Source organism: Leptinotarsa decemlineata, unplaced genomic scaffold (assembly GCF_025532065.1).
Source record: "Leptinotarsa decemlineata unplaced genomic scaffold, Ldec_3_MD MMD2_tig00026340_RagTag_RagTag, whole genome shotgun sequence".
Taxonomy (NCBI): domain Eukaryota; kingdom Metazoa; phylum Arthropoda; class Insecta; order Coleoptera; family Chrysomelidae; genus Leptinotarsa; species Leptinotarsa decemlineata.
The window spans coordinates 13,872,553-13,893,124 of NW_027412694.1; the positions used below are offsets into that span (position 1 = coordinate 13,872,553).

The 20,572-nt window shown below is 34.9% G+C and overlaps 1 protein-coding gene across 4 annotated transcripts in view; it reads right to left on the reverse strand.

Moving 5' to 3' along the window:
- LOC111502042 (esterase B1) overlaps positions 1–20,572 on the reverse strand; it is an 84,790-nt gene that overhangs the window by 63,937 nt on the left and 281 nt on the right. For 3 of the 4 annotated variants that reach the window (XR_012467547.1, XR_012467545.1, XM_023156007.2), the window contains exon 2: positions 940–1,275. Coding sequence is in view for 1 of the 4 variants with exons in the window: in XM_023156007.2 (XP_023011775.2) it covers positions 940–1,080 (141 nt within the window). In the remaining 3 variants the exon portion in view is untranslated. Of the gene's footprint in view, positions 1–939; positions 1,276–2,074; positions 2,132–20,572 lie in introns of all 4 variants that reach the window. The other variant, XR_012467546.1, reaches the window with a different exon arrangement.

Genomic DNA, 20,572 nt, shown 5'->3' on the forward strand with positions numbered 1-20,572 from the left:
TAAAGGAGATGTCTCCCAGCGACTTGTCCACCTTCCTGGAAAGGACAGGATGGACGACGACCTAGGAGGACAACTCCTCGGGAGGATGTACAATGGGTCACATGTGGCCTAAGTGCGTGGGCTTACACTCACCCTCCCTACTCTACAGATACAGAGATACAGATAATGTTGATAATTCTGTCAAATACAGATCCCGAGCTTGACAGTTACAAACAAACATACAAACAGGTGAAGCTAATAAAAGAGTGTTATTTAAAATAAAGAGAGTACATGAAACACATGCAGATGATTAAATTATGAGTATGTTGCATAGGTATGGGGACGGATCGTAGTCAAACTGGGCGCAAGGTCATTATGACGATTCACAAATTGAGAGACTGGCTGTAAATCAAATTATCTAAAAGAAAAATTCGTTCAGGCCAGTCTAAAATTACCTACACTGTAGGTTAATGGACTGACACCTATCAGAAAACAACTACCCCCCTGGTTGAGAACACGATGGATGCTGGATTATATCCGACAGGTGTCAGTGCAGGATTTTTCAATGGAGTCATTCCTTCATATGGTGTTGGCGATACAACTGCCGCAATCGATTTCCAGATATAGGAACACACTTAAGATAAAGCGCAGTGTCTCAAATCAATGAAAATGATGATGAAATTGCAGGAAATGGCCTCGCATATACAATATTCGCCAGATTTAGCTCCCGGCGACTACTGGCTGTTCGCAGACCTCAAAAAAATATTCACCGGTATGAAATTTCGCTGGAATGAAGAGGTTATTGCTGAAACTGACACCTATTTTGAGGCAAAAGATAAATTGTTCTACAGGAGTGGTTTCGAAATGTTAAGAGCGGCGCTGGAGATTGCTCTTAGGCTCAAGACTTTTCAGCGCGGGTGTTAGTTCAATACAACTGTTATCAACAAACAGGATACGTACCTTGAACCTCAATTCTCCCACAGGTGGCTTTCCATAAGGAATTCCCAGAAATGTATAGAAATCATTGCCATCGTAGTCCTTCCAGATGGCCCCTTTCAGTTTTCCCTGAGATATTTCCACTATAGGTGGATTTTGACTCATTTTTTCAAGACGCTGGTACTACCAAATTATTTTTAGTGAATTGCTCACATACACTTAAATCACTTATCGTTGAAGCAAATCATTAAACTGTTTTTATAATTGTGATCAGAAATAATATTCTGCGCAGTAAATTTCACCAAATACTTCAAGCAAGGGTTTTCACTACACCTCGAAACTATGAACCTATCTTGAAAGCTGAAACAATATTTATAAGAAGTTACAGAAAACATATTTTGTTCGGTGGTGTACTGATTAAACTAGAGTTAAAAACAAAGAAGTGTTTGTTATAGGGTTCGACGAACTGGTATCGCTTCATCAAAATATTTCCCGTTATTTTCTCATCAATAGAATGCTGTTCATCATTTACAAATTTTAATTTTGTATTCTTTTTCTCTTCTTATTACTATAAGATGTGGTCGAGTGATTTTCCATAAGGAATTCCCAGAAATGTATAGAAAGTATTGCCATAGGTGGATGTTTCTCTACGAATTCAAATTGAACTCAAGCGCTGCCGAACAGCTCGAAAAATTAACCAGACATTTGACAATGATAGTGTTAATGAACGCACCAACGACGTTGGTTTGCGAAATTTTGTTCCGGAGATTTTAACCTCGGAGATAAGTCCTGAAGTGGTGGATCTACATTAATCCAAGACGATGATTTGAGGACCCTGGTGAAGACTGACCCATATCAAACGATGCGTGGGATGACGGAAGAGCTGGGCATTAACTTCCATGATATTTTTGATGATATGAAACGTATTGGAAAGAGCTCCAAAAGTTCGAGAAGTGGATGCCCCACAATTTACACGATCGACACAAAATGTCACGTTTCGGGGTCTACCCTTTTTCGCTTTTGCACAACCAAAATCGACCCTTTTTTATCGGATGTTAACGTGTGATGAAAAATGGATCCACTACGACAACAGTAGACGTTCAGGATAAAAGTTGCACACCGGTGAGCCACCCAGGCACTTCTCAAAGGCAAAACTCACCAAAATCGAATCGATTACGTATTCACTAAAGTAGACTCATGAAAACGGCCAAAACTTCTGAAACAAACCATATATAAGTTATTATACAGTGTGTCAATTCCAAAACTTACAATGGGCTATATCTCACGAGCGAAAGCTGATATCGAAAAATGCTTGAAACCGTTTCTAGGATAGTAAGGGAGAACTAAAGCAAAGACTACAGAATACTATAAGACGTGTCACTCGCTCATTTTTCGACATCTGAGAAATCTCGCCGCCCGCTAGCGACAGCGGGTAATTACCAGCCGAGGTAGTACAGTGTGTCGCTTGAAGTTACCAGTTCTCGTCGGCACACGAGATATAAAGGTTGTCCGTATTGTTTGGTATTGTCAAAGACTACAGAATCGGTAAACTTTGGTATTGTGATAGTGTTGTGTTCGTTCGGAGTTCGAAATATTTATTTTGTGAAAATGTCGACGTATTGCTCAGTGGATGGTTGTCTGAGTACGGTGGGAAGCCCAGGTATTTCGTTTTTCCGCTGCCCAAAGTACAGTGAAAGGTATGCATTCAATATATTCACCATTAATTTTTATTTTACCTATCTATACCTTTTATGGTTTTGTTGTATAAAATTATTCATAACAAAATATACCGCCGGCATTTGCCAATCCAAACTCATTTCAATCTTTTTTCAAAATGTTCAGTTTATCGATTGATATACTTGAATTTTTTTTTAGGTGTCAACGTTGGAAAAATGTATTAGGCTTCATTGGGAATCATAGATATGCTACTCTTACCCCAGAGCAGAGTCACAATAGAATTAAAATTTGCAGCTTACATTTTAGAGCCGATGATATTGTGAATTCTCGTATTCATAGCTATGATGTTCCTTCATTGCGTCTGCCTCAAGATGGTTCTCAGAAAGGTTGGTTCAGTGAAGTTTATAGATTCAAATGATGAAAAAATCTTATTCCACTTTTTAACATATGAAATTTACAATATCAATTTTGTTGTTTAAACCTTCCAGATGATGATGCCATTGCCGGTACTAGCAAGGATTTTATTTACATTGATGCTCAGGTTCAAACGGATCAATTAGGATCACGAGGTGAAATATCTTTTCGTTATATTATATACTTACCTGATCTATTTTTATATGCTTCGGAAAAAAAAAAACGATGACAAGAAAACAATTATTGAAAGTACGTACATCTTTCTTTTAGATGAATGCAGCCAAACATCTGCTAAACTCTCTTCGGGAACTCCAAGAAAAGTGGCATTACGAAAAAAAATTGTATCACTAGAGAAAACAGTAGCTTCAACATCAAAAAGAGCACTGGACGAAACCGGAATTACTCTGGATGATGTTTTCAAGTTTCTGGATCGAAAATATCCTGAGCAATATTGTAAGCTCTTGAAAGCACAGCTTTCTTTGATAAATAAAGCACCAAAAGGGTCCAGGTATAGTGACGAATTCAAACAGTTTGCATTGACTCTTTATTTTCTTGGTCCGAAAGCATACAAAAAATTTTCAACAATTTGTAGATTACTGTCAAAAAGTACACTTCATCGTTTCACGAAAAATTGGATTGTTGAACCAGGCTTCAACGATTTTATTTTTCGTGTTATTGAATTCAGGATTGGGCTCATGAAGGAGAAAGAAAGATATTGTATTTTATGCCTAGACGAAATATCTTTGAAATCTCATCTTTATTATGATATTTCCAGAGACAAAATAGTAGGTTTCCAAACAAGTTTGAATGGGACCTCTACTGACATAGCAAGTAGTGCTCTAACAGTAATGGTCAGAGGTTTGGCAAGCAATTGGAAAATACCACTTGCATACTTTTTCTATAAGACATCAGCAACTTCTGATGATTTGAAAGATATTTTGTTCAAAACGGTACGAAGATGCAAAAGTATAGGCCTAAATGTCATGGGGGTGGTTTCCGATCAGGGTTCAAATTTTCAGAAGTTGGTGAAAACTTTGAATGTTACAGACGAAAATCCCATATTTCTGATAGACGATCATAAACTTGTATATTTGTTTGATATCCCGCACTTGCTGAAGTCGACACGAAACAATTTGTTTTCCTATCAGTTTTTACTTCAGGGTGGAGAAACAAGAAAACATTACATAGAAACAATGTATAATTATGATAGAACTAAACAATATAAATTGGCTCTTAAACTTAATAATGACCACATTTATCGAAATAATTTTCAAAAAATGAAAGTCACGTTGGCTTCCCAAGTTCCCATCAAGAGATATTGTTGACCATGTAATAGAGATGGAAAACATATTCATTGAAAATTTTGATAAAATCGGCAGTGAGAAGGGAATTGGACAGTATTTGAAAACAAAATATTCGAAAATTATTTTCTCACATCCATGTCAAAAATTCCTCTTCGATTAATATATATCTTTATATACAAGAGTTCGGATATACTTTACTTTAAAATTCATGAACCAGGACATGAAGATTGTTAGGAAACATAAATCATGCAATGTAAAATTGAATATTTTAAATCATTTATAAACATATAACATTATATAATTGTATTATTTTTGTTAATAAAACATGTTTTTCTGAATGTATGTTTATCATTTCATCAGTAAATCACTCTGATCTGTTTCTTAGATCATTTATTCATGAGTTTATCTATCATGTTTCTAGAAGTTGATCGACAAACAACTACTTTCGTATCTTCGTTTATCTGTCTGATACAACCGAGCAAGCGAAGTTTCAACTTCGGAACGTCCCCTGTAGATATCGCGAATAGGAACTGCCCTCGTATAACTGTCATGCGGCCGGCGGCTTCCAGACATCGTCTGTCGGCGATATGATTTATGGAAATCGCAAAAAATGCAATCCTGAGCCGTACCGACAAACGAATTCCTTGGAGTGAACCAACTTATAGTATTCGGTAAACTTTGACTAAAGTGACATGAAAGTGAATTCACCCCCTAGGCCCCACCCACCAAAACAAAAACAGTTCAAATTGCAAACTCCTACTTGTGATACATCATTGAAAATACTATAAAGAATACTATATAGTATAAAATAATAATTGTACAGTGTGAAGCAATAATTGTGAAACTTTGACTCAAATGGAATATTTAATGAGGTTTTTGTTGAACTGCAAATTTATTAAACATTTCAATTAGGTAAATGTTCAAAGTGGGTTCCGTTATTTTGTGAACGATAAAACAACACACGTGTTGGTGATGTTTTGCGTATTCCAAATCATAAGTCAACGAAATATAAAAAGTCCCCTTTGTATAATGCCATAAATCTGTAATTACCAGAGCAGATCAAACAAATTACCTCTGATAAAGTGTTTCATGGTAGAGTAAAGCAATTGCTGCTGCAAAAATGTTACTATAGTTGTGATGAATTCCTGGAAGATGATTTCCGTTGAGCAATGATTTGACTTATTTTCTTTCCTCTTACTATTATTTAGTGTTATCTTCGACGACTGTTCCATATTTTTACTAAGGAATTTATATACGTGTCTTGTCTATATATGTGTATGTGTGTATATATGCATATATGTATATACACATATATGATAAGTGAAATACCTACCTATTTTATTCGTATTACACTGTTATTATGTTCTATATATATATATATATATATATATATATATATATATATATATATATATATATATATATATATATATATATATATATATATATATATATATATATATATATATATATATATATATATATATATATATATATATATATATATATATGTGACGCAGGTTGAGTGTTATGATTAACTGATTCGAGGTGACCCCACAGAAAAAAGTCAGGTGGCGCCAAGTCTGGTGACCTCGGTGTCCATTCAATAGGATCTCTACTTCCAATCCATTTCTTCGGAAAATTAGTATCCAACCAGTGCCTAACTGGAGCTGCATAGTGAGGAGGTGCTATATCTTGTTGGAAGTGCAGCAAATCTTCGTCTACAGCTAGTTTGCCTTGGTCATCACTTTAGTTCTCTAATTCATGCACAATTGAAGGTCCGATGGTGTTTTCCAGCATATAAAGATAAATGTCGCCACTTAAATTGCCTGGTATGAACAAGGGACCAATTATAGCATCGCCTAATATTTCTGTCCAAACATTTAGTTTTTCAGGATATTGAGTGTGACCTTCTCTGAATCGATGCGGGTTCGCATCACTCCAGTACCGACAGTTTTGTTTATTTACATTACCATTTGACAAAAAGGTACGTTTGAAGGTGGTTGACAATGTTTCGTGGTTTATTTCATATATATATAAAAATTATTAAGATTGATCAAAAATAAAAATTTTTTTAAACAAAAACTGAAATTACAAAGAAATAACATACAAGCAACAACCAAACAAATAAAAAAATAGAGATTGAAATATTAATAAAAGCTGAAAAATGAAAATCAAAAAATATTATTAACATAAAATGAAAAATAAAAATGATATGATTTCAAACCAAGTTATGTCACGCCGTTTCAATTGTTAGTATCCACAATCGTCTTCGGATGATAACTTTTATTTTTTTTTTCAGGGTTTTCAAATCAATTTATATTATATTAGACAATGTAAGTCCGAACTGATGAAATACACAAAAAGGTACATTCATCACTGAAACAATTTTTTTTCAACATTCTCTTTTCAACGTGAATTATTTCAGTCATGAGTTCACAAATATCAATTCGTCGGTCTGGATCATCATCGCCTAGTCCTTGAAGAATTTGTGTTTTGTACGGGTGAAACTATTGTAATTTCAACACCTTTCTAACCGACTCATGTGAAAGTCCTGTCACTGCAAATACTTGACGTGTTGATGCAGTAGGCTCCATTGCAAAATTTCCAATTTGGGTTGCTTCATTCCAGTAATCTTGGGGCATTCCTTTTATTATTTTGCACTGATCCCGTTTCTTTTAACTTTTCAACTGAATCGAGGACATACACATGACTTACATTTTGGTCCGGATGCCTTTCATGGAATATTTGAGCTGTTTATAAATAACACTGGTTCTGGGAGGCAAATATGAAAATTATCTCCACTCGCTCAGGTATACTGTGAACCATCGTGACAAGTACATCTGAATGACAGTACAGATCGTACAAATGATGGAAACTAATAATATTTAAAAGTCTCAAACAAACCAAAAATTATTGACTCTAACAGAACCCAAAAAACAGATCTTTCCAACAAAAAAGTATCAACGGACACTTATCATTCAAAATAATAGTCCGAGAGGTAGCATTAAAAATAAAAAAGGCATAGTAAGCCGGCTGATATTAAAGTTCGTGCAGACTTTGATAATAGGCTGTATTATTGTTTACAAAACAACGAAACCCACTCTGATGAATTTGTAGTTCAACAAAAATCTCATTAAATATTCCATTCAAGCCAAAGTTTCACAATTATTGCTCCAATATGTACAATTATTATTTATACCATTGGATAGCATTTTATATAGTATTTTCAATGATGTACCACAAGTAGAGGTTTGCAATTTAAACTTTTTGGGTTTTGGTGGGTGAGGCCTAGGGGGTTGATGAGGGTGAGTTCTCTTTCATGTCACTTTAGTTCATTATTACTATTCTAGAAACGATTTCAAGCATTTTTCGATATCAGCTTTCGCTCGTGAGATATATAGTGAGATATAGCGCATACAAAATCTCTCGTGAGAGAGATTTTGTATGCGCAACGCTAACAACGTGGCTGTGATGACTTGCTACGAACATTTTGAATAAATATCATGTAAATGTTCATAAAAATTTGGTACATCAATAGATTTCAAAACATATCATCTTTCATAATCATACAAATATTCCACATGGATCTGTTAATATTACTAGATAAACTTTCTGTAAAGTTCGATTTTCAGATTTTGACAGAAATAGATCAATTCAAAGATCACACTTCCAATCGGGTACGATACTATAGCATCAATAATATCTAGACGAAAATGATTAGATGTTTTCAAACATGTATGTATGGAGCAATACATGCGATATAATTCTAAAAACGTGTAGATCAATAAAATTAATGCATTAGTCATTTAGATGTCAATGAAATATCAAAGAACAGATATACCAGAATACTTATCCTAGAAATGTCAATAGAGCAATGCAAACTTACGTATAACCACAAACAATACCCTGAAAAGGTATAAGCCTATAGCAGAACCCCACACAAAATACACTGTCACAATATTTTGTAATTTTATCCTAAAACTTAATAAACATTTTTGACTTGACTCAACCACAAACAGTACATAAACATCCCAGAATACAGGCTTTATCAAATGATATCAAAACTCTCTAATCCGAACAAATTCATTCAATGAATAATTTGTCAAACATAGGTCGTACCTACCTGCCTACCGGAAGTGGCCTACCAAGTGCCGAAACCGAACTAGGTTTGTAAATGCTCGCAACAGCTGCAAACTTAGGATAAATTGAAGCAAAGAACTTCACAATCAGAGAATTAGGGATAAACTGCTCGCCAATCCCAACCGGTCTCGATTCTTCTGGTCGGTAGCTGTTAATCAAAAAGGGGGTTTTCCATTTTGTTAAAAGATTGCTCGCTTTCAGCCTATTCCCAAAAAGGGCAAGAAAAATATTCGAAATAACTATAGACCAGTCACTTTGCTGTGAGTGATATCCAAAATAGTGAAGAATATTGTAAACAACCATATCCTCAAATATTTGGAAGGCTTCAACATCTTGAGCGATCATCAATATGGCTTTCGGGCACAAAGATCAACTATCGACCTTCTATCGTATGTCACCCATATTTGAAGTAACGCAATCGAGAAACATGGAGAATCAAGAACTATTGCGCTCGATAATTCCAAGGCCTTTGACCGTGTGTGGCACGAGGGTTTGCTGGCCAAGCTTCGATCCTATGACTTGTCGGATCATTTTTGTGTATGGCTCTTCAGCTTTCTGAAAAAACATTCCCTGCAAGTGGCCGTCGATGGATATCTCTCGAATACTTTCAATATCAACGCTATTGTTCCCCATTGATCCATATTGTCTCCAACCTTTTTTTTATTGTATATCAATGACTTACTGGGAAAAAAACAAGAATCCAATATATTGTTTTGTCGACGACAACACACTCGTCCCGGCATTCCATTTGAATTCCAGGACATCGGCTAAGCAGGCACATCTTCACCGGCAGCAGGAGGTTGCATATCTCAATGAGGATCTAGAAGTGATTTCGAATTGGGGTGAAAGTAACCAAGTTCAATTCACTGCCACAAAATCCCAGGTACGGATTTTCCAAGAAAGTAAATGTTTCCGAACCGGATATAATAATGTCAGGTCAGACAATTTCGCTTTCTGCTTCGACATGCTAACATCACGTGCAACCTTGATAGCCTAGAACAGGGGTCTCCAAACTTTGGAGTCTTCGGGCCATAATGATTTTTTCAGTTTGTTCCAAGGGCCAATTTCTGCCCTTAACTATATTTCTAGACTAGGATAGTCGCAAAGTGCGTGACCTAAGCAAACTTACGCTCATTTTGCATTTCAATTATTATTGTGTATTGTGACACTTAACGACAGCTAATGGCAAGTAGTGGTAATATGAACTAAATTTTTCAGCTACCCGCTAGGTGGCATTAGGCGTAATTAAATATTTGGAATTACCGCGTTGGTTCGAAAAAGTTCTGGTTCTAGCTAGTGTATTCCGATCACCTCGAGATGGCAGTAATAATTGCATATAAAAAGTCTAGCGGCGCAACTGCGAGTTAGTCTGCGTAGAAAAGGCGAAGGAAGCGAAACTGTCTATTGTGAAATAAAGTAACACCCGACAATGAAAGTATTTAGATTTGACTCATTGTTTTTATGTATGATTTGCTAGTATGGAAAAGAAGCAAAAAATTGACAGTGAATGCAGAACGTTCCAAGAAAAATGGAACTTCCAGTATTTTGTGATTGAGTTCAGTAATAAGGCGCTATGTTTAATTTGTAATGAAACCATAGCTGTTCTCAAAGACTATAACATTAAACGACACTATGAATCGAAACATCTTCAAAGTTACTCCAAGTATACAGGAAGTTTGCGGAAGGAAAAATTTGAAGCTTTGAAACGCGAACTCAAATCGCAGCAATCTTTGTTTATCAAAGCGAATACTGAACAAGAGTCTGCAACTCGCGCCAGCTTTCGTGTGGCTCTTGAAATCGGAAATCGTGGCAAACCATTCACCGATGAAGAAATGATGAAAGAATGCTTGATTGCAGTAGCCGAAGAAATATGCCCCGAAACGGTAAATTTGTTTAAAAGTGTCAGTTTGTCAGCAAACACCGTGGCTCGGAGGTTGCAAGACATCGCAGAAAATATATCATCTCAACTGTCTGACAAAAATGGACATCATGAGCGGTTTTCTCTAGCATTGGATGAGTCAACGGATGTGTCAGATACTGCTCAGGTGTTGATTTTTATTCGCGGAGTAGATAAAAGCTATGAAGTGTATGAAGAACTTATTGATATTGATATTATTCACGGCACGACAACTGGGGCAGATATTTTTAAGGGAGTTGAAAATGCCATTGATAAAAAGAACCTTCGATGGAGAAATTTGAAATCTATAACAACTGATGGAGGCAAAAATATGTATGGTAAAAATGAAGGAGTGGTTGCACTTGTGTCAAAGGCTGTAGAAAATGATGGTGGTTCAAAACCATTAGTCTTACATTGTATCATTCATCAACAGTCCTTGTGCGGAAAATGTTTGGATATGTCTGAAGTTCTAAAACCAGTCATATCAGTTGTTAACTTCATCAGAATTCCGCGAGTTTATTCAACAGATTGGAAAAAAATATTCACCATATCATACTGCCGTACCCTGGCTTAGTTGCGGAAAAGTCCTTAAGCGCTTTTTTGAACTTCGAGCAGAGATCGATTTTTTTTTTAAATGAGGAGCAGCGCCCCTTTTGCTCATTTAGAAAATAGTGAATGGATGTGGAAGTTAGCCTTCTATGTCGAATTGACAAATCATATGAACGAACTGAATTTGAGATTGCAAGGAGAAAATCAGCTTCTCCCTGATTTATACACCAATATCAAATCCTTCAGGCAGAAAATAATACTATTTCAATCGCAATTACGTAAAAAAATGTTTCACACATTTTGAAACATGTGAAATATTCAGCCACACTACAGAGACTGAATTTCCTGTTAATTTTGCAATCGAAACTTTGAGTGCTTTGGAGATAAATTTTGATACTCGTTTTTCAGATTTTAATGTCATTGCGAATGAAATTAGGCTTTTTCAAAATCCTTTCGATTCTGACATTGAAACTCTGGCTCCGGAAGTCCAAATGGAAATTATTGATTTACGGTGCAGTGATATGCTCAAGAATAAATATCAAAATACATCTTTGTTTGAATTTTATAAGACTCTTCCACTGGAACAATATGATAATTTGCATAAATTTGCTCGTGGGTTGTTTTCTGTTTTTGGTACTACTTACTTGTGTGAGAAAACGTTTTCCAAGATGAAGTACACAAAGAATGTTTACAGATCTCAATTAACCGATGAGCATCTTAAGTCTCTTTTTATAATTGGTACAAGTAAAATTGATCCACAACTACAAAGTATTGTCGGTGCAAAAACACAATTACATAAATCTCATTAGTGTTTTTGTTTTACTGTGATTCATTTCAATTATTTGTTAGTTATTATTATGCTTTAACTTAGATACTTAAGTTAAGTTTTCTTTGTCATCATTTCTGTCGTTAAGTTTTTTTTTACCTTGCAAGTAAATAAAACCAAGTAATTATCATTCTGTGTTTTCTTCTTCAAATTATCACAGCAATAGTAACAACAATTAGGTAATCATTGGCTGTCGCGGGCCGGATAGATGACAGTATTGGCTGTCGCGGGCCGGATTGATGACACTGGCGGGCCGGATTTGGCCCGCGGGCCGTAGTTTGGAGACCCCTGGCCTAGAACATCGAAGAAAAGTTGGAGATTGGTCTCTCTTCTGTAGATACTTTCACAGGAAGTATTCAAGTGGCTCAGCACAATTGATTCTATCAAGAGCGGTACATATCAAAAACACGCGACAGACTGTGGCTGCTCATCGGTTTGAGGTTCAAATCAGTGCACCTCGAACATCACTGTTTGAGAACTCTTTCATCTGGAGAACTGCTTTCATGTGGAATATACTTCCTGAGAACGTTTTTCCAAATTAATTCAATCAACGATTCAAATCCAACGTGAGTCGCTACTTTCGCACGGGCACCGCTTTTAGAGCGCCTTAAGGATTTTCCTGTAGTGCTTGTGTTTTGTCCTTCAATGGATAGATCCATCACACATAAATCCAACTGCAAAAATAATCGAAAAATTGATTAAAGTAAAACTTTGTTAATTCCCAAAACAATGATACAGAAGTTGCTACGAATGGAGAGACCTCAATAATATACGAATCTTCAGATGAAAACAATTCAATGTTGATAAAAAAATGTCGAAGTTTTTAATACACTATGTCAAGAAACAATTTTGAGAAACCTGGAAAGGTTCAGAATTATTTGAAAAACCAATATGATTTCAAAAAATACTTATGAAACAGAGAACAAGTAGTAGATATGGACAGAGATAATGGTATAGGTATCAAAAATAGAAACGTGCGGATCTCCACAATGAACCATACTTGCACCACTTCGAAAGACGTTTTCATTAATAGCACTGAACACCCCTGAATATGCTACTGTATAGTGAAACACCTGTTGTGGTTTTATCAACTATTTGTTGAAAATATTATAATAAAGTATTATTCGAATTGGTTACAGTTTGATTCACGTTGGATTAAGGTCTTTGAAAGTAAGATTGAATAGACAACTGAGGTAGAACAAATGAGCTAGAGTGACTATCAAAAATAGCAGAGAATTTCTGTTTGAATCAGAATCTGAAACACTGTGTATACTAAAATTCACATAGGGGTCAACAGCAACGAAAACAAGTTAATAATTATCGAACACCGTCGAGCGAAAGCAATATAGCGTCTTGTGATAGGAGTGCTAGAATATTGTGCTTCTATTATTATGTAACTAATTATTCATTACTCACGAGTACCGGAACTGTAACCATTGACCAGATTATGAGATTCTAAATTTTCCACATATTTCAAAAACTGCACCAAATAATATTCAAATACTTCTTCTCGAGTTTTTCTCTTAGTCAGTATGAGAACAGTTAGTAACAAACAAGTTATTGCTTTAAGTAAACAACTGTTGGAATTTTTATTCTGCACAATATTTCATGGTGATTATTATGAAACATGTTGTTTGCGAGAAATAAGGTTGCACTCTGCATAGCGGAAGTGAATTTGAAAATAATTATTATCTCTCAAGTTGCCCTTGGTTATTGCCACTAGCTAATTAATCACCTAGATACCTAATTGAATATTGAGGAAATGAAGAAAGATAATGACAAATTTTAAAAGAATGAAACGTGAAGGTGATTCCAGCAATCATACGAATTTAAGCCCCTTTCTATTTGAGACTATTTCAGAAGGAATTCCTCAAAGCCTTCTAAGAACAATAGTACTTGTTTTTTTGTTCATTTCCCAGAAATGATCGTACCAAATATTTTCTAATGTATTTTCTTGTTTTACGAAAGGAAGTATACAGGGTGTCAATTTAAAATATTTCCACCCCATTATAATGTTGACTTTAGCTGAAATGGATTCATCTCTTTAGCAACAGTTAGAAATTTGTTTGATTTTTTTTGACATACTTGGACTGTTGGAAAAATAATGTGAATATTCAAAATTTCGCAGTCTATACGTACATTTGATTAGCATGTTTAGTTGTTTGGGAAACAATCTGAGCCGTGCAAAATTTGGCATTACAGATCAGCTGAATGGGAGGATCTAGATGGCTAGATGTTCGTTTCAGCTCTAAGATCCATCAACTTGTGCTTCTAAAGTCACGAAAGTTATTCTGTCATCCATGGACAGATATATTCCTTTTTCAATTAAACGACTTTCTAACGGCAAACCTTGGTTCAACAAAAATTGCAAGCAAGCTCCAAAAATCTCGCCTGCCAGCAGTGGCGCAAAAATTCCAGTGCCGAAAGCCGAACTAGGTTTATTAATGCTGGCAACAACTGCAAACTTAGGATAAATGAAAGCAAAGAACTTCACAATCTGAGAATTAGGAATAAACTACTTGTCAATCCAAACGTGTCTAAATCCTTCTGCACGGTAGCTGAAGCTGTTAATCAAAACTTTACGAAATCCCCAACTCCACCACTGACACAAGCGGATGGTTCAATTGCAACAACGGTCATAGGAAAAGCAAATCAACTAGCTGAACAATTTGAGTCCCACTCCAGAGTCGATTTTCTAGGAAAGGCATCACCCACTATTCCGACACTAGAATCCACGATGCCGGAAATTACTTTTCGACAGCGTCTAGTGAGGCGAATTTTGAAACAGATCAATATCAACAAGGCGTCTGGCCCTGATGAAGTGCCCGTCATCGTATTTAAATCAATATATTAAAAATTATGAAGAATGTCGTAAACCACCATATCCTCAAATATTTGGAAGGCGATCATCAAAATGGATTTCGGAAACAAAGATCAACAGGCGATGTTCTATCGTATGTCACCCATATTTGGAATAACGCAATCGAGAAACATGGAGAATCAAGAACTGTTGCGCTAATGCCTTTGACCGTCTGTGGCATGAGGGTTTGCTGGCAAAACTTCGATGCTACGGCTTGTCGGATCTTTTCTGTGTTTGACTCTTCAGCTTCCTGAAAGAACGTTCCCTGCAAGTGGCCGACGATGGATATCTCTCAAATACTTTCCCCATCAACACTGGTGTTCCACAGACTTATTGAAAAAAAAACAAGAATCCAATATATTGCTTTGTTGATGACAGCACAGTTGTCTCGTCAGTCCATTTGAATTCCATGACATCGGCTACGGAGGCACATCTTCACCGGCAGCTGGAGGATGCATATCTTAATGAGGATTAAGAAGTGATTTCGAATTGGGGTGACAGTAACCAGGTTCAATTCAATGCCACAAAAAAACAAGCAGCGGTTTTCTCCAAGAAGATAAATAACTCCGAACTGCATATTATAATGTCAGGTCAGACAACTCCACTTTCTGCTTCGATAAGTTTGTTGGGAGGTGAAATTGACACCAATATGTCTTGGCAGAATCATGTCGCTGGAATTCCAAAGGTTGCTTCTCGAAAGCTTGGAACACTGTTTCGGACCAGAAAACTTTAGGTACACACCTCAGCAACCTTGATGCTTTATGAATGAAGCTTTGCCCCAAACTTACCCTGAAGTAGCTGAATTGCATCGAGAAAAGAGTCATCCGCCTGATTAGAGACGCGAATATCACTTGCAACCTTGATAGCCTGGAACGTCGAAGAGAGGTTGGGAATTTGTCTATCCTCTACAGATACTTTCACGGTAAGTGTTCAAGTGAATTGGCACATTGGATTCCACCAAGAGCGATACCTATCAGAAATACGCGACGGACTGTGGCTGCTCATCGTTTTGAGGTTCAACTTAGTACAACTCGAACTCCACTTTTTAAGAACTCTTTCATCTGGAGAACTCCGTTTATGTGTAATAAACTCTTGCGACAAATTAAGGACATTCTCAATGAATCAATCAATGATAACATTAGTAAACTCATATCTAGCAGACAGAGATCAATTTGTTGCTTTCAATAGAAAAAAGTCGACACTATTCAGACCAACCTCTGGCGTTCCTCAGGGCTCAATTCTGGGCCCACTTTTATTTATAATGTTCAATAACAATATAGGTGATTATATATGACATTCCAAATTCCTACTCTATGCAGATGATCTCAAACTATACCAAACCATCAACGATGAAAGAGACAGTGAAAACCTTCAGAAATACTTAGATTATATCACTACCTTTTGAGAGACGAACAACTTGATGCTGAATGAGGGTAAATGCAAAATTATGTCTTTTTCACGGAAAAATGTTACTACTCAAACGGAATATTCAATAAATGGCACCAAACTGCAAAAACGCCAGGGAACTAGGAATTCTTCTATTCGATGCCTTTGTCCGATCAAAGCTCGAAAACGCTTCAACAATTTGAAATCCGCAAACAGCATTTCATTCAGAGATGATAGAAAAAATACCAAAGAAATTTTGTAGGTACACTTACTTCAAAATGAATGTAGTTTAAAAAAACTAAAAAACACGCTTTTGAAGAACATCGAACTAAAAAGTTGAAAATATTTTTTTAAATAAGCTCAAAACAATAATGATCGAAAAATACTAGTATTATTGTGAAAAAAGCCTGTGCGCTAGATATACAGAAAATATCGCACAAAGCGCCCACGCTTTTGTCACAATTATACTAGAATTTTTGATCGATATTGTTTTAGGCTTATATAAAAAAAATATTTTTAACTTTTTAGTTCGATGTTCTTCAAAAGCGTGTTTTTTATTTTTTTTTAACTATATTTATTCTTTACTTTTGAGTTTCATATGCTATAAAAGCGTGTTTTTTAGTTTTTCGAACTATATTTATTATTTTGATTTTCTTTTGAACAACCTATCAAGTAGGTTACATACAGCGCCATCTGCCCGCGAATAGATCAAGAACTAATGCCGATAATTCTGTCAATACAGATCCCGAGCTTGAGAGTTACAAACAAACATGCATACAAACAATCTACATACATATGTACATACATACATACATGCATGCATACATACATACATACATACAGATTTTTTTTAAACAGATGATCTCCTATAGGACTCAACTAAAACATTTTGACATAACAATACTGACGGATCGTCGAAGCTTGAATGATGTACTATTTATTTTCAACATATTTAATCAGATAATAAATGTACCTGAACTCCTCAGTGTAGTCAATCTTTATATTCCTAGTGTTTGTCTAAGAAATCGCAATAGGGTTTTCAATGCAGACACCCAATCAGAGTCTCCACTCAATCGCTGCCTTAGGCAAGTGAATGATCTAGTCGTAAGTCATCAATGTCTTGATTTTTTTTTCTGTGATGAATTAGAAATTAGACAGTCGTTGAAAAAAAAAGCGCCATATATACCTACCTGTTTTTATTAATGTTTCTCTTGTACGTAATTTTTGGTGTTTATTTACTCTGTGTATTGTAAAATCATATATTTTATGAACCGTGACATTGACTGTATACATATAATCGGGTGTAAGCCTGTTTGTAATGCAGTTTAAATAAAATATATCTATCTATCTATCTATCTATAAAATCCGAATCGCTGAGAGAGTTCGAAGACATATCATAAACTGCCTAACAGAACTGCTTCCAGGATTGGAAAAAAACGCTGACACAAATGTTCTTCATCTAAGAAGGACTAATTTAGAGAGGATGAAATAGAAATTGATGAATTAATAAATATGTTTTGAGAAAAATGAAAATTCAATTTATTTTTTGAACAGACAACGTATATCCAGTAAGGGACCTATACAAACTAGTACAAGAAACAAGATTCTTGAATTTCACTGGTTCGGACTTCCATTGTCTACTATATAAAATATTGTCTACTATAAAAAATATTTTTTTTCATTTTTTTTATTTTTTTTATTTTTTTTTTATTTTTTTTATTTTTTATTTTTTATTATTTTTTTTTTGCATTCTTTCAATTTTTATTTATTCAATTATTATATTTTTACTTGTAGGTTATTTCACTATCATTTCATTTCAGGTTTATTGTTGCTTAATATAATTGTTATTTTCAACTATTCTTTTTAATTATTCTTTTTTACTTGTTTCAGGGATTTCAAATCATTTTATATAGTAGACAATGGAAGTCCGAACCAGTGAAATTCATCACGAAACATTGTCAATCACCTTCAAACAAACAAGATTCTTGGTTTGTATGTCATGAAAAAGATTCAAAAAACGCAATTTCATTGGCGTGGATTCAAAATTGAAAATTTTGAATAATTGTATTATAAATTCATTCAATATCGAAGAAAAGAGAATTGAAACTTTCTATGTTTTTTACCACTTTTCTTTGTAACTAACATTACTGCAGTTTCGTCCTATAAGGACATTTTCAAACTTATACATTGAACTGTATAAATTTGAAAATGTCCTTATAGGACGAAACTGCAGTGACGTTAGTAACAAATAAAAGTGGTAAAAACATAGAAAGTTTCAATTCTCTTTTCTTCATTATGATCTCCTACCACGTAGTAACGGCTACATCCATCAATTTATTATTAAATATCCATGCACCAATAAACTCTATGAGGATTTCAAAAAGGAAAGCGCCCAGGCTCACTTATAACTTGAAGGAAATGAAGAAGTTGCGTGAAAGGACACAAGTAAACTTCAAAAGTTCCAAAAGCTTGCGTGATTGGAATTATCATAAATTGTTGAGCAATGAGGTTAACCGCGTTGTGATTGCCGAAAAAAAAGTTATCTAGAGTATAAGATGAAAAACAATAATAACATGTGGAAAGAATCAAGTAACATAGGTGTCTATGGCAAAAAATCAAATGTTATACCAAATAACTTACGCAACTCAGATGAAATGAATACTTTCTTTGTGAAACAAGAAACTGAAAACCTTTCTGATGAATAAATTATGCAATTTTTGAAAACCAGTACTTTACCAAGTGTTAACCAGTTCAACTTCTCGAACGTTTTCAATTACATTATCGACAATAGCGTTTATTCAATAGTATGGAAACGTGCTGTAGACAGACGTTTGCCTAAAATCGCCAATCCTGAAAGTTTTAATGATTTGATAGTCATTAATATTTTGTCTGCTTGATCAAAGTGTTCGGAAAGAATCCTGTGTATCTCACTGATTTTAACATTCTCTCGGGACATGAATCAGGTTTTCGGCAAGGACATAGTTGTACAACCGCGATGCTAAGAGTGACAGATGATATTCCTAATTCTTATTGGATTACTGTAAAGCATTTGATAGGGTGAACCATCAATTAATTATTTATTTACTTCATTATATTGGACTCGCTAATAACTCTGTAAACCTCATTGCAAATTACCTGTCATACAGGTTTCGAATTGAAATTATAGATAATGAGACTTCACTACAAACTCTAGTCAATACAGGGTTTCCACAGGGTGCTATACTGGGACCGCTACTTTTCACGGTATATACGTCACAGTTTCATAAGTATATATCATATTGTGAAAGTCATTTTTACGCTGATGACACCCAATTATACCAGGAGTTCTCTGAGACTGATATGCATTATGCTTGTGGAAAGATAAATGAGGACTTCCAGAGATTACACGAAATTTCAGAAAAATATTGTCTTGGCACTAACCCTCTAAAGTCTAAGGCCATATATTTGGAACAAATCGATACGAACTCGGATTTCGGATAAATCTCGCTGCAAATTGATGTAAACCCACTACTGTTCAGCGAGTCGGAGAAAAGTCTTGGGTTAATTTTTGACACAGATATGAGATTTAATAAACATATCCCTAAACTTATGAGAGATGCCTTTTGCAGTTTGAAGTTGATCTATACCGATAGAAATATACTAAACAAAAGGAGTAAAATCACCTTATGCGAGTCTCTAGACTTTTCAAAATTAAATTTAACTGACTGTATATACAGTCCCGCTATCCTTAGTTCTGACAGTTGACGTATTCAATTAATTCAAAACTCGTGTGTGCGTTTAATATGTGGATTAGATAGATAGGAACATGTGTCAACTGATCTTTCTAAACTTGGTTGGATAAACGGACGATTTTACATTGCAGCAGCCTTCATAATAAAATCCTCACAATGAAGAAACCTATATATTTGTATAAAGAGGTGAAATTCAGACATGACCAGCACAATATGTGCCTTATAAAACTAATATTTCAATCTCGAAACATGAAACCACGTTGTTCAAATCATCATTTTCGTATAAATAGCCATCCTTCACAATGCTATCCCAATTGAACTGAAACATATGTCAATTCATTCTTGAAAAAAAAATGAAATTCTGATAGTCTGAACCTCAATTTTTTTTAAATGATTTATCATTGTGCTGATATCATCAATATAATTTCGAGCAATATAATTATCATTACCTTTCTGTGTATAAATGTATTTGCAGGTGCCATATAAAAGTTTATTCATTTTTCCTCTTAGCATCTCTTTTTTCTTCTATTTTTATTATTCAACTATCTAGGGATTTATTTCTGTAGAGCTTTTTAACCTGAAGTAGAAATTTTAAAATGTGCTTATAAAAACCATGTGTTGAAATTAACTTGTAGGTTGAGTGGAAGAGCCCTGCTTCTCTCTCAACTTCTGCTGAGAAAGCACGAACTCTGCCTTTTGTCAGACATGTACATTTTGTTTTTTTTATTTTTCACTTTATCATATGTATATTTATTTATGTGTATATGTTTATGATTTTCTGGCAATAAAATTCATTATTACTATTATTATTATAATTATTATTATTCGGAACCTAGAAACAAATGTACTTACTTCACAGATATTTTTTTA